Source organism: Athene cunicularia, unplaced genomic scaffold (assembly GCF_003259725.1).
Source record: "Athene cunicularia isolate RWA unplaced genomic scaffold, athCun1 SCF_157, whole genome shotgun sequence".
NCBI lineage: Eukaryota > Metazoa > Chordata > Aves > Strigiformes > Strigidae > Athene > Athene cunicularia.
Genome location: NW_020799219.1, coordinates 1,005 through 15,029, shown reverse-complemented (window position 1 = coordinate 15,029; position 14,025 = coordinate 1,005). Strand labels below are relative to the sequence as shown.

The 14,025-nt window shown below is 43.6% G+C and overlaps 2 protein-coding genes across 2 annotated transcripts; one reads left to right on the top strand and one right to left on the bottom strand.

Annotated features, from left to right (window-relative positions):
* Nucleotides 1–5,091: 5,091 nt before the first annotated feature.
* Nucleotides 5,092–5,794, bottom strand: LOC113490589 (histone H2B 5). Its single transcript, XM_026867108.1, has one exon. The coding sequence runs from the start codon at nt 5,549–5,551 to the stop codon at nt 5,171–5,173; it is 381 nt and encodes a 126-aa protein (XP_026722909.1). The 5' UTR covers nt 5,552–5,794; the 3' UTR covers nt 5,092–5,170.
* An 84-nt stretch (nt 5,795–5,878) lies between these two features.
* Nucleotides 5,879–9,476, top strand: LOC113490588 (histone H2A-IV). The gene is made up of 3 exons (XM_026867107.1): nt 5,879–6,308; nt 9,358–9,360; nt 9,467–9,476. Exon 1 carries the CDS (start codon nt 5,915–5,917, stop codon nt 6,302–6,304), a length of 390 nt encoding a protein of 129 aa, XP_026722908.1. The 5' UTR covers nt 5,879–5,914; the 3' UTR covers nt 6,305–6,308; nt 9,358–9,360; nt 9,467–9,476.
* The last annotated feature ends 4,549 nt before the right edge of the window (nt 9,477–14,025 follow it).

The following is a 14,025-nucleotide window of genomic DNA, read 5'->3' as shown; positions in this document are numbered from 1 at the left end:
TTGAAAGAAATCACACCTTATATAAGCACTCTACAATAATCATGCATACTACTCACAAATCTATGGGATACATGTAAAAGGCTACATTATAATATCCCAGCCCCTTGTGGTATTTCAGGCATGTCACACCACCTTCCTTCTTCTGGCCTGATTTCTTTCCCAAGGCTGTTCGTTTATCATACACAAGGCCATAATGTACCTCAGTTTTCTCTTTGCTAACATAACAGTCCTTTGTTAGCATAACTGTACCCTGGGTTTTTTCCTCTGTTTACCTCAGGTGGCTGCGACCAGCTCCTGCAGGGAGCTATGGCCTTGCTCTCTGCAAGCTGTTCTCCAACAAGAGACGCTCTCTTTTCCACTGGATTTCCAGAGGACAGGAGCTACTTAGCCACCACTGGACTTTTCTGAGGAAGAGCAGATCATCTTTCTACAGGATCACTGCTTTGGGGGGACTGCAGCCACCATTCTACCAGACTGCTACCACCACCCTGATTAACAGGCTGTCAGGTTGAATCCTGACTCTGTTAGTTTAACCCAATGTTATCTGCCTTTATACATTTTTTTTTCCCTTATTAAATTGTTACTCTGACTTGGTGTCTCTCACTAGTTTGTTTTCAAACTAGCACAGACACCTATGGCACTTTGCAGCCAATACTGACAGAAGCAATATTGAACAACATCACTCCAAGTCAGCAATAGGTCATCTTTACGCAAATCAAGGGGAGCCTGCTCTGATATTATCCCAGCATCAGGTATTTGAGGAGGTGACGGTATGTTGAGCTAGAAAAAGAGAACTGTGCAGGATCATCAAACAAGGCTAATGTCTCAGAGACTGTTTGGAAGTGGCTGAATTTTTCCTTCAATCGTCATAACTAGCACACTACATGGGGACAGATGTGTAAATGATGGCTATTTGAAAGGGGATGAGATTCTCTCTTAAGTCTAATTTAACTTCCATAAATACATTCCTATGTGGACCAACAAATTCAACAAAGTTTGTGGGGGAGCAGCAGGAAGGGGCTGCCCTGCAAGGGCAAGTGAGCTGGGAGGTGAGGGGAACAGCGGGGCAGGCAGGGCCATGTTGTCATCAACAAGGACACAGCCCCCCAACACCTGCACGTGGTGAGTGGGGCAGGGATGGGAGCAGGGACTGGGGATAGCCACGACCCTGAATCACTGGGTAAGTCTGCAGGGACAAGGCTGTGATGAGGTTGAGTCAGGAAAGAGCAGCCAGTGGAGTCACAGAATCAGAGAATACCAGGTTGGAAGGGCCCTCATGGACCCTCTGGTCCAACCTTTCTTGGTAAAAGCACCATCTAGACAAGATGGCCCAGCACCCTGTCCAGCTGAATCTTAAAAGTGTCCAGTGTTGGGGGATCCACCACTTCCCTGGGGAGATTATTTCAGTGGCTGATTGTGAAGAACTTTCCTCTTGTGTCCAGCTGGAACATCCCTAGGAGTATCTTGTATCCATTGTCTTTTCCACATGACTCCTTGTAAAAAGGGAGTCTCCATCTTCTTTGTAGCCACCCTTTAAATTCTGGAACATGGGGATAAGGTCTCCCCTAAGTCTTCTTTTTGTAAGACTGAACAAACCTAACTCAGCCTTTCCTTATATGGCAGGCTTCTCAGTCCCTTGGGATCATCTTTGTGGCCCTTCTCTGGACCCTCTCCAGCCTGTCCACATCTTTTTCGTATGGGAGGGCCTAGGCAGAGCACATAAGGTAAAGCCTGAGCCTAAACGCAACCCCCAAGCCAAGAAAGAGGTTAAAACCAGTGGGTGGAGGGCAAGATCTTGAGAAATCCTTCAAGTCACCTTCAAGTCTGGCAAAGGGAAAGGGAGGAGGAGGTCCTAGCGACAAGAAGCACATTTGCCTCATGGGAACAGAGTCCGACTGCATGCAGAAGTACAAGCGGAACTGCAATGGAATCTGCCTGTACACAGCTAATGTGCTGAATAATCATTTTTACTCTGCATTGTCAATACAGGGTCGCATTTTCCATTGTGTAAAACCTGCACCCAGAACTCCCCTTCCAAATGTGCAATTCCTGCATTCAGGGAATCAGCTCTTCCCTAAGATCTGAAAGCACACAAAAAAGTTAGGTGAGGGACAGGCTGGCCAAACATCTCTGCGCACTGTTCCAGCAGGAAAGATGGGGCTTTGCAGGAACAAAAGGCTGATAAAACCCCTGTCTTCAAATGTGCAATTTTTTTTTCTTTGTCTTAGATACGTTCCCCTTTCTTCTGACATTGGGTTGGTAGATCCACCCTGAACAATGAGTTCAGCTCACTCGTTTTCAGGTCTCCATATAACTTAGTTCTTTTCTAGAGAGACACCAAATGAACTTCTGTGGCTTGTACAGTTTTGTTTCCTTACACTTGTGGCTGCCAGGCGAAGTTTGAGAAGCAGCTCCCAAAGGAAAATAGAGTTATACTGCTGTTCTGCTGATCGAGGATGCCAATTAAACTCAGACACCAAGTGAAAGGAGTAGGCTGATTTTGCTGTTAATAATTAAAGGATATAACTAAGTAATACAGAAAATAAGCAGTAAGGAAAACACAGAATAGTATACTTAATTATTACCACATACAGTTAAGCAAGGCAATGCACCTAATCATTACTACACGATGGGGAGAATAGCGATTAAAAAAGATACATCACCACTTGCATACGTTACCAACATCCAGATCCACAGTCACTGGGGAGCCCCGGTTGCAGTGAGGATTTGGAGTACCTTTCCCTGCAAGTGAGAAGTCCTGTGATGCTTCCATCCATAGGTGAGGCATCCAAAGTCGCGGCAAGAGGGTCCAGCCTAATATACCAAAAATCAGCAAGTCAGAATAACTTGCACTTTTCTTTGAGTGGAAACATTTGGTTTCATCCTCCTGTTGGATTTCACCCAAAGCCTGGCCAGGACTCAGTGGGGAGAACCAAGGGAGTTTCCAACAAGGCCGAACACTTGAGTTCTCAGACTTGAACAAGGCTAAACAAGGAAAGTTGGATACACATTCTCACAGCATTTCATCCTCACTACTGATTATACCCCAAGCTACATCTTTCACTACTGAACATATGTATTTCATTAATTATTGGATACTCATAATTAACACTAATGGTAATACAGTTGTTACTAATTAACAGATACTAATAATGCATAACATTTAGTTGTGAATTTCATCCAGAGGTCAACTTTGTTTCAGGGTCTATTATTCAGGCCCTAGCACTACAACTGCTTGGGATATTGTGTGGGGGTTTTGTTTGTTTGTTTGTTTGTTTGTACCACAACTTCTGATACCAGTTTCAGCTCTTTATCAGTGTCTCTTTCCATGGCACTTGGTTTTCTCTGCTAGACAATACGCAATACACACCAGTGTCTATTAGGGACAAGACTTTGGCAGATGATAAATGGCAGAGAGGTGACATGTCAACATCCAGTGAGAAGCAGGTTTGAATTTAGATTCCTTCACTGCAAGTAAAAAGCCTAAATCCTGGAACCATGCACCTTCCTAAGAGCACAGATGGTATGCAAGCAAAAGTGTCAAGTAGTTTGGTAAAATATTTGTCAGTAGTGGGTGTCATCCCACCGATGAAAAGAGGAATTTTATCCACACGTCATGGCAAGATATGCTCACCATTGTTGTGAACTGTCCCACCCTGAAGGGATCAAATGAGGCTGTTCTTGGACAGCAAATGGAGTATCAGTAGCAGTAACGAATGTATAGCTCTTAATTTGGTGAGGGGTGGCTTCCCTGCCAAAAATGCATACATGAGTACATGCTACTGATAGAAGGCGGGGGGTATGGGGGGTGTTCCTGATGGCTTATGCAGCACTGGCCTCCCCAAGGGATCCCCTGCGTCCCTTCGTGCCTTGTGGCACGGGGGAGCTGGCAGAGGGAGTGCTCGGCGCAGCCTGGCACCGTGACCAATGGCAGTCCAGACTCTGCTCCCAGTGTACACAAAGGGTAGATTATCTGGGAGGAACACCCCCTGATATCCAAAATCCAATCTGATAGGTTCCCATCTGTCTTTAAACTGAAATTAACTTTGATAGTTTGGTGGCAGATTTAAGAGACGCCTGGTGCCTGTCTCTGTACCACCAAACAACATGCAGTCAGTAATAGAAAGGTTGACTTTTGGGATTATATGGTCTCTGTATGAATTAAGTGGGTTCAGCAATCTACAGCATCTGCCTGGAATTCAGTCTTATTCAGACCCATTTTGAAAGAGGTTAATGGCTTTGGTCTGCACCCATGGCAGCATCTAATTACCTAAGAATGTGATGGAGTGATTCAGAAAGCCTGAGTCGAGGCTGAAGACTTTAGGGCTGATTAGTGGGTATATAACAAACTCTGATAGTTTATGACATCAGCCCACAGTGGCTAGTTTCGTCCTTTCAATACGATTAATGACCTATGAACACAAGAACTGTTGGGTAGGTATGAAATAATATTCATCTTCATTTGGTGTTTTTAGCTACAAGGGGAATATTCTCTATGTAAAATAGTTGTAGGGAGAAGCTATGTGTGTTACTGTAAAAATCATGTGCACAGTAGAAATATTAAGAAACCTGCTGAAGACAAATAACTTCCAGAAAGGACTTCTGTGTTGTATTAATCATCGGGCTATTGGTAACACCTTATTAACATTTATGTCACACTGTACTGTAGACACCTCTCGGTTGTTAAAATAAAAAACAAACCAAAAATCCACCACACAAACAGAAAAAAAAAAACAAAAACAACCAAACCCAACAACAAAAAAAGAAAAGAGCAGAAAGGCTGAGCACCATCAAGTGGTAAATGTTGTAATAGCAGCGACAGCAGGGTTCATAGCTAGGTTTCTGTTAGTAATAATTGCGAGTTCTTCCCGATTGGGAACTGCAGCTTTTTAAGTTACAACACATTTAACATGAACGTGCTTAGAATCGAGTCATTGATTGCACACCAAACATACCCCAACGTTAAAGAAAGCTGTAATAGAACTTTAAATAGTCTGAAAAATTAAATAAGCCAAGATGTAGTTAAAAGGCATTTTGCCATAGCAATTTAATGTTGTCTAGCATAGAGCACTGGAGAATACTTTTTTTTACAGTAAGTGCACAGCCCTTTGATTGAAAATATGGGTGGCTCTTAAAAGAGCCTTTGGGTTAAAATTGACAGTCCGAGACACTACTTTGAGCTGGTGTACTTGGTGACAGCCTTGGTGCCCTCGGAGACAGCGTGCTTGGCCAGCTCGCCGGGCAGCAGGAGCCGCACGGCCGTCTGGATCTCCCGCGAGGTGATGGTGGAGCGCTTGTTGTAGTGCGCCAGGCGCGAGGCCTCGCCGGCGATGCGCTCGAAGATGTCGTTGACGAAGGAGTTCATGATGCCCATGGCCTTGGACGAGATGCCCGTGTCGGGGTGCACCTGCTTCAGCACCTTGTACACGTAGATCGAGTAGCTCTCCTTGCGGCTCTTACGACGTTTCTTGTCGCCTTTCTTCTGCGTCTTGGTCACCGCCTTCTTGGAGCCCTTCTTGGGCGCGGGGGCGGACTTAGCCGGCTCAGGCATCGCAGCAAAAACGCAGCTCGCACAAGCTGAAACGCCCACAAAAAACTGCAGCGAACACCGTCTAGCTGTCCCCCGTGGCTGCCTCTTTTATAGCAGCTCCGTGCAAAGCAGCGGCTCGACAGCGTCGCATCACTATTGGTTGGCAGTTCTCCTGCGGGTCGTCACACGGCGCTGAGCTTTTCGATTGGATACTTCTCGATTCTCGTTCCCATTGGCTGTCGAAACAACGCCTCCCCCGCGGCCTATCAGAGCGGGCGCTGCCGCTCCGCTGGGGCGGTATATAAGGAGGCGGCGGGGTGCGGCTGGGAGTAGGTGGCTGTTCGTGTGGAGTTGTTGCAGGTGTTGTTTTGCTGAATCGCTGCGATGTCCGGCCGCGGGAAGCAGGGCGGGAAGGCGCGGGCCAAGGCCAAGTCGCGCTCGTCGCGGGCCGGGCTGCAGTTCCCCGTGGGCCGCGTGCACCGGCTGCTGCGCAAGGGCAACTACGCGGAGCGGGTGGGCGCCGGCGCCCCGGTGTACCTGGCGGCCGTGCTGGAGTACCTGACGGCCGAGATCCTGGAGCTGGCGGGCAACGCGGCCCGCGACAACAAGAAGACGCGCATCATCCCCCGCCACCTGCAGCTGGCCATCCGCAACGACGAGGAGCTCAACAAGCTGCTGGGCAAGGTGACCATCGCGCAGGGCGGGGTGCTGCCCAACATCCAGGCCGTGCTGCTGCCCAAGAAGACCGACAGCCACAAAGCTAAAGCCAAGTGAACACGTCTAAGACTATTCAAGAAGTGAGAAAAAAGGCTCTTTTCAGAGCCGCCCACAACTGTCATAAAGGGCTGAGTTCTGTTTTCGTTCTAGTGAATGCAAGCTGCAACATGTAAGCTATGTTTTTTAAGATGTTTGCTTCAACTGTTCTGTTCTTTTTGTGCCTGAATTTTTGCAGATGTTTTGTTAATACTAAATGCTACTTTTGAAAGAAATAAGTTGCTTTCACCAAGGACTTTAATTTCTTGAGTCTTTTTCAGAATAATTACTTTTTTTATCTTTGTACTTTGAGAAAACTGGTTTATTTACTACTGTTAATGCTATATACAGTATTTATTAGAGAGTGATATGAACTGAAGTCTATATCAAAGTTATTTCTGTTCTGTTGGAAAGCATCAAAGAGTAGATGATTGCTCTTACAACTCTTCAAATGTAGTGTTTTCAAACTCGGGGTGGGGGACCAAAACGCAAAAAAACCTTGGTGAAATCACAGTCCTGGCAGTGACCTTATATCCATTCTTTTGTAACAAGATGTTTGTTTTCTGTCTCTGGCCTATTTTTCATTTCCAGCTTTTGCTGCATTTTAATGCTGTAATGTCAGAGTTCTGCTGGCTTTTCTTCGTTGTATTAACTCCGTAGAGCACTAGGGAAGGGTTTCGGGCAGGGCACGGTTACTATTATTCTCAGTGAGCTGCCTGATGTAATATGCTACCACAGTGATGATTGCTGTCTTACACTGGGAAGAGCATCATTAATTTTGATTTTCTTTTTTTTTTTTTCTGGCACTACTGGCTGGATCCACCCCTTTTTTCTCCATAAGGTATTGGGAGTTTTGACTGTAGAGGCTGCCAGCTTCTTGACTTTCCGTGGGCTTTTTTTTCTCTGTGGGGGTGGACATCATCTCAGTGATCAGCTGGGTGACACAAGCAACAGGAGTGATTTTCAACATTATCAGTTTTTCCCATCCCTGTCCTGCAATACAGGGAAGAGTGATATGGGCTAACATATCCGTGGACCTGGTGTTCACAGTTTAGCTTTCCAAAGATTAAGTCATATGTTTACCCATCTACAGGTGAGGGAAGTTTCCACTCCTCTGTGTCTGTGTTTGTTCCACATAATGAAACCGTCATCTACATATTGGAACCTCTGGAAATTATAGCAAAAATGAGAAAGGGTCCTGTGAAAACCCTCGTGTACATATGCATCATCTTGATGTTGTGTGAGGGGATTTAAATTCTAGTTTCTATACTAGAGACTTTCAAGAGTAAAATCTTTTGGGTGACTTTCAAATGAATGCTCTGTTATCAACAGCACAAATGCAATGTTACAGAGGAAACTATTCATTATTATTATTGTCATTATTCCTCTTACTTCCCTGTTGTTGAATGAATGAGCATCATGTAGCTCTGGTTTTAAATCATGCATCTGGGAAACAAAGCCTTAAAATAACTGTACAGCTATGTGAGGTCTAAGCTTTGAAGGGCCACAAGATCTCTAATGTATATCATACAGCCAGACACTCATGAAGATGTTTCATAGATGTGGTTTACTAAAACTGGGGTAAGTGGGCAGATTGGTTTTGAAAATATAAATGAAGTCTTCTGTAAGTGGCACAGATGGATTACTGGTGATTTCATTAAATTATACATTGGTCTAGGTTGGAAAGGACCTTAAAGACCATCTTCCAAACCCCCTGCTGTGGGCAGGGACACCTTCCATTAGACCAGGTTGCTCAAAGCCCCATCCAACCTGGCCTTGAACACTGCCAGGGAGGCAGCCACAACTTCTCTGGGCAACCTGTTCCAGTTCCTCACCACTGTCACAGGAAATAATTCCTTATATCTAACCTAAATCTACCCTTTTACAGTTTAAAACCCTTACCCCTCATCCTATCCCTACACTCCCTGATAAAGAGTCCCTCCCCATCTTTCCTGTAGGCCTCCTTTCAGTACTGGAAGGCTGCTATAAGGTCTCCCCAGAGCCTTCTCTTGCCTAGGCTGAACAACCCCAATTCTCTCAGCTTGTCCTCACAGTGGAGGTGCTCCAGTCCCCTGATCATCTTTGTGGCCTTCATCTGATCCAGCTCAAGCAGGTCCATGTCCTCTTATGTTGGAGGCCCCAGAGCTGGATGCAGTACTGCAGGTGGGGTCTCACGAGAGTGGAGATGAGGACAATCCCTTCCCTCGATCTGCTGGCCACAATTCTCTTGATGTAGCCCCAGGATGTGGTTGGTTTTGGGGACTGTGAGCACACATTGCTGGCTCATAGTCGGTTTTGCATCCATTACTACCCCAAGTCCTTCTCCGCAGGGCTGCTCTCAATCCACCCATGGCTCAGCCTGCATATATGCTTTTCGGATTGCCCCAGCCCATGTGCAGGTCCTTGCACTTGGACTCGTTGAATTTCATGAGATTTGCAGGGTCCCACCTCAACATTAACGTTTTGCAACTGCAGAAGAGGAGATTTAGGTGAAAAAGCCTGTTGATCAAGAGACAAAGAGAAATCTGTCTCTTCCAGCCAGTGTGAATGGGACCACTTAGCAACTCTAACGAGCCGGCACTCCGGGCGGCCTAGCCAGAGGCAGCACATTCCCCTCCGCTCCGCCCCACCCCCCCGCGAGTCCATCTCCCGCGCAGGTCGGCGGGGGCTGGTGGGGCACCCGCACGACACATCCCTCTTCAGCCATCATGCTTGAGGAAAGGGGAGACGTGAGACTTTGCGGACCGCGCCATGGCACCCGGCTCCTCAGCTGGCTGTACATTGAAACGAATTAATTATGTACGAATTTGTTTCTTTCCTCGGTGTGCGGTGTGTTTCTGGAGTGAGGAAAGCAGAAAAAGAAGCAAAACACTCAAAGAGCTTTTAGTATCCACTAAGCAGTATTAGTTTTACTGTGTGATTTAATCCCACGAGTTTAGTTTGTGTAATTTGGCTAAAACCGAGTTATCTCATCGCTGCAGCGGGTGGCAGATAACGGAGCGGACAATCCCCACCAGGACCCCTCGTTTCTCCAGCGACGACGAAACCTTCCGGGTTCGTCAGTCCGGCCGTAGCAAGTGGAGATTTTCCTGCTCCCCCCCGGCGGTACCAGAGACGGGAATTTTAAGACAGATCCACCTCCAGGGGGGGAGGGACCCGGGGTCTATTGCGAGCGAGTCGAAGGGAAGAGCGCGGTGTAACAGGGAGGTAAGTGGAGAAGAGAAGCAGGGAGGGAGGCCGAGCTGGGCGGAGGGGATGGGAGTGTCTCTGAGGGGGCTGCTCTGCAGCATCCTCCAACGTCTCGCACTGCAAGAGGCTCTTGGGGGCAGCGAGGAGAAGGCAAAGAAAAGGGGCGCATATCTCCGGGAAGGGTAGAGCAGGGCCCCGGATTTTGAAATCCAGAAACAAGCTAGTTCCTTTTCACTTTTTCTCCAATGAAAGTATTTTTAACTCTCATTGTCGAGAAATAAACCTGTAGAGTAAGCGGAAGAGTCCACGTTACTCAGTTCAGATAAATGCTGTGAATACAACCTCAATTCTTCTGAAGCTTCCTGATGTCCCTTGTTGTTTATACCCTGTGTCATTTCCTGCTGAGAAATATCTGTTATGCAAACATTCTTAAGTGGAAAATACTATAGAAATGAAAAAAGAGTAAAGGACTTACCTGCTTGGTGTTATGAAAAAGGTTTCATCACTCTGTCTTTATCAACATTTTAGACACCGTCATTGTTTGATTTCTGTCCTGTCAATAAATGCACAATTAGAAGCTGCTATTATAAGTCCAAACCACAACACATACACATCCCATGAGGTTTTGCATTAAGGCTAAAACTCCAGGAGTTAAATATGCCTTACACCCATGTGACCATTTTACTTCTTCCATTGGGAATTGTACCGGCGATTTCAAAAGGCAGCATTTAAAAACTCCTGCATGTAGGGAATGGAACCGATTCAGTTAAATTGTCTGGGCTTCCTGAGCCAGCTCAGCTGAGCCCGGACACCCGGCTTTGCCTGTGATGAGCTAAGCCCGGTCTGCTGGTGCTTGGAGGACAGGAGGAGGCAGCCCTGTTTAAAGACTTATCTCGATGTGTAGAAAGATTGGGACTGTCATTCCTATGGTAATTCTTGTCCTCTTTTGTAACTGGTATGATAAAAGAAGCTAACCTTGTTTCCTTGTGTCCCAAGCACACAAAGCAAAAAAACTATCATGCGAAGTGTTCAGAATGTTTCATGTTGCAGTGGCTACTACTTGCTACAAAAGGAAAAGAGGATGGACAGAACAGATACATGCATTTCTTCATAGCTCTGTTGTGGCACAAAGGTAGTGCAAGATCCTTTATTTTCTCTGAAGTCCAAATTGCAGCTGTAACTCTCCGTGTGTGCCCTCTTAATTTGGCAATTATTTATTTCATTTTCCCATGACCCTTTCCAGTACAAAAAACTACATGCAATGAAAGTAGAACTGCAAGTACAAAGAAGTTGTGGATTTTACTGGTGATGCAAATTCCAATTTGTCCTCTTACTTCCTTTAGAAACTACTTATTTTCTAGTTTTAAAACGCAACTATGTCCAGAATTGCTTCCTGAGCTTTTCTGTGTTAAAAAAAAAAAAAAAAAAAAAAAAAAAAAAAAAAAAAAAAAAAAAAAAAAAAAAAAAAAAAAAAAAAAAAAAATGGAAGAACCTTTGTGATTAATACTTCATATAATTTTTGACAAGGAATGCTTTTAGAACCACCTCTCCATCAGGATGGGCTGTCAAATAATTGAGTTCACTTCAGCCACCAAAGAAACCCAACACAAAACCTAAAAAACCTTTCCACCTTTCCCCAGCCCCAGAGGAAAGAGCCACCCCGGCTCATTGCAATGCTTCTTCCTTGCAGGTATGTGAGCCTGAAAGGGAAAAAGGGTGTTCCCAGCTGCATTTCCCTCTACTTCCAGCCCTCTTCTCCAGTGAGATTTGTGTCATGTCTTGAGCTGTGCTGGTATGCTGTCTGATATGACACTACCTCAAGACCAGGTTTCTGGAGACCAAAAACTCAATTTTTTCCTTTCCAGTCTGAACCAGGCACATTTTCATTACTGGCCAAAAACATTACATCAAGGTGAATATGAGGCCAAATCTTTTTCATAGCTTCAGTTAATACTTTCTCCCTCAATACTAATTATTTTGAAATATATTCTTTTCTATTACAACTGGAAAAGAAAGTCTCTGGGGAAACTAACATAGCAATAATGTGCCCTGTGTCTTGAGTAATTATAATCTCTGCCCATTAGGAAAAAACAATTTGATTTCATATGTAGGTGAGCAGTTATTTATTTACTCAATTAAAAAAAAAAAAAAAAAAAAAAAAAAACAGGAGGTAGTACAAAATTACTACAGCCTGTGTGTGATTTATTCAGGTTTTAGATCAGGTGTATGTCATCCATTTCTTGTTTCTAATGCACAGTGCAGTCAGTTAATTAGAGAATATACAGTTATTTGATTACCCAGCTGGTGTATTTAACATTTGCAGAAATAAAAGCACATATTTTTTTTAAAAAAATATGAATAATAAATATAAATTCTACTGTAGGTATGCTGATCTAGAGAAGGTATGTCTTTCCAAAATACTATTAACTATATTATTCTATTTAAAATAAGGGAACTTTTTGTAACTGTTGGATTGTTCAGTATTCTTGATGGCTGGTTATTCTCTCAACTGTAATGTAACTCTGATAATCTGTTATACAGAAGGTTGCTGATATTAAAAAAAAAAAAAAAATAACAAAAGTATTTGTATAACCAAAATAAATATACCCTATATTGAATACAGATGTATTTTGAAGATAGGCATGGAGAATAGATAAAAATATGGCACAAAGGGCCTGTTTAAAGATTATGTATTTTTGCACTTCCCAGTATCGATAATTGTTAGGATTAATAGCCCTGTTTAGTACTAGAAGGTAAAGTACTTGAAGTCTTAGGCTGGAAGAGCTGACAAAAGGTAAACTTTTTGATAAAAATAATGCTGCAGACAGAACTACCTGCAACTGTCAGATGCAAGCAGAATGAAGATCACGACCAAGGAAAATTCTAACAGAATGAAGTAACTTCAGAAGGCAACAAGCCTAGTGACCAAGAAAACCAGTAAGAAATCAAGAGATCGCTAACTAGAATTAAGTGTTTCGACTCAGGGACTGGGCAACAGGTGGTATGGGTGTAATTGGGGAGCATGATCTGCAGTAGGTATCCCTCTTTGGAGGCACCCAGCTCGAGCTGCTCTGTATGTCAGATAAATAAACCACTTATTTATTCAGCAGATTGGAGACTTATCATCTTTGATCAGGAACCTAGGCCTGAGACCTCTTGAGGTGGTATATTTATAATTCCTGTTATGGTCTATGTAGTGATGGTATAATTCCTGATACACCAGGATAATGTACTTGAACACTGTGCCATCTGACCCTTGCTGAGTGAAGTTATCTGGGTAAAGTTGATTTAAAAATACAAAGAACACTGTTTGAACTGAATAGGAAAAAACATTAAAGAACATGAATGATGGAAGAATATGCTGTCATATAATTTTATATTCCCACTATTTTCTTTATTAATTTTGAATGTTCATCATCCTGTGGGATGAAATTGATATGTTTACTGTTCTTGCCGAGCCTAAATCCTCCTACTTTTAACTTCAGTGAGAAGAATAAGGACACATTTTCTGTGGTCATTGGTTTTTGTCATTTCAGACACTTTGGTCTCAACACTGGTAGAAAAATAATGCATGTGTTATGAGGTACATTACGGCCTTGACTGTGATTGAAAAACAGCCCTGGGAAAGAAAACAAGTTCAAAGGAAAAAAGGTGTTTATGCATACCTGAAATACCACAAGGGGTTGGGATATTATAATGTGACCTTTCAGATGTACCCAATGGCTGAGATATTATAATGTAACCTTTTAAATGTATCCAATAGATTTGTGAGTAGTGTATTGTAGAGTGCTTATATAAGGTGTGATTTCTTTCAATAAAGTTGAAGCTTGCTCTATCATTCACATTGAATCGGCTGCTTGCTTCCTCCGTCCTCCGCAGTGTTATAATCAGATCTGATGTGTGTGTACAGATAGAAATTGTCTGCACATTATAGCCCCCTAGTTTGCCTTATCATTTATACAGAGATTGGAAGAAGAAATCATAATCAGCATTTTCTTTTCTGTAGAGTTAAGAGTTTCATGAGCCTAGAAATAATTTCACATACTTGAAAGAGCCTTTGTGAAAAAAACCCCAACCCCCATGAAATTTCTGTGAAAGCTATGTTAATGAAGTGTGTAGCATGGAGCATAAAAAGGCAGGAAATGCAAAAACAATGCTTATGGATACCTCCACTGGGAGGCCAAAGGGTACCACCTAGCTACTACTTTAACACAAGCAACAGCGATGCCCTGTGATAGCTCTAGTTTGAACTAAGGATATTTTTTTTATTTTTTTTTTTTAGTACAATGTAACTGAATTTGACTTTTATATGTCTGATTATAGAGAATAACAGGCACTGACAAATTCTTTTGATGTTCACCATCACTGTGAAAATATGAGCACTTTGAGTACATGATGTTTTCTAGGGTCCATTGCTTGTGACTCACACATCCCCTCCCACAAAACTCCAGAATACACCATGATTTAGTTATCTTTTTAGATACTGGACACATACAGAGGCCTAGAATACGAAAACTATGTTTTAGAGTTTACATTAAGGCACTTGCAGAGCA

Excerpts from the sequence above, each read along its gene's own strand:
- LOC113490589 (XM_026867108.1), bottom strand. The coding sequence starts at position 5,551 with ATGCCTGAGCCGGCTAAGTCCGCCCCCGCGCCCAAGAAGGGCTCCAAG.
- LOC113490588 (XM_026867107.1), top strand. The coding sequence starts at position 5,915 with ATGTCCGGCCGCGGGAAGCAGGGCGGGAAGGCGCGGGCCAAGGCCAAG.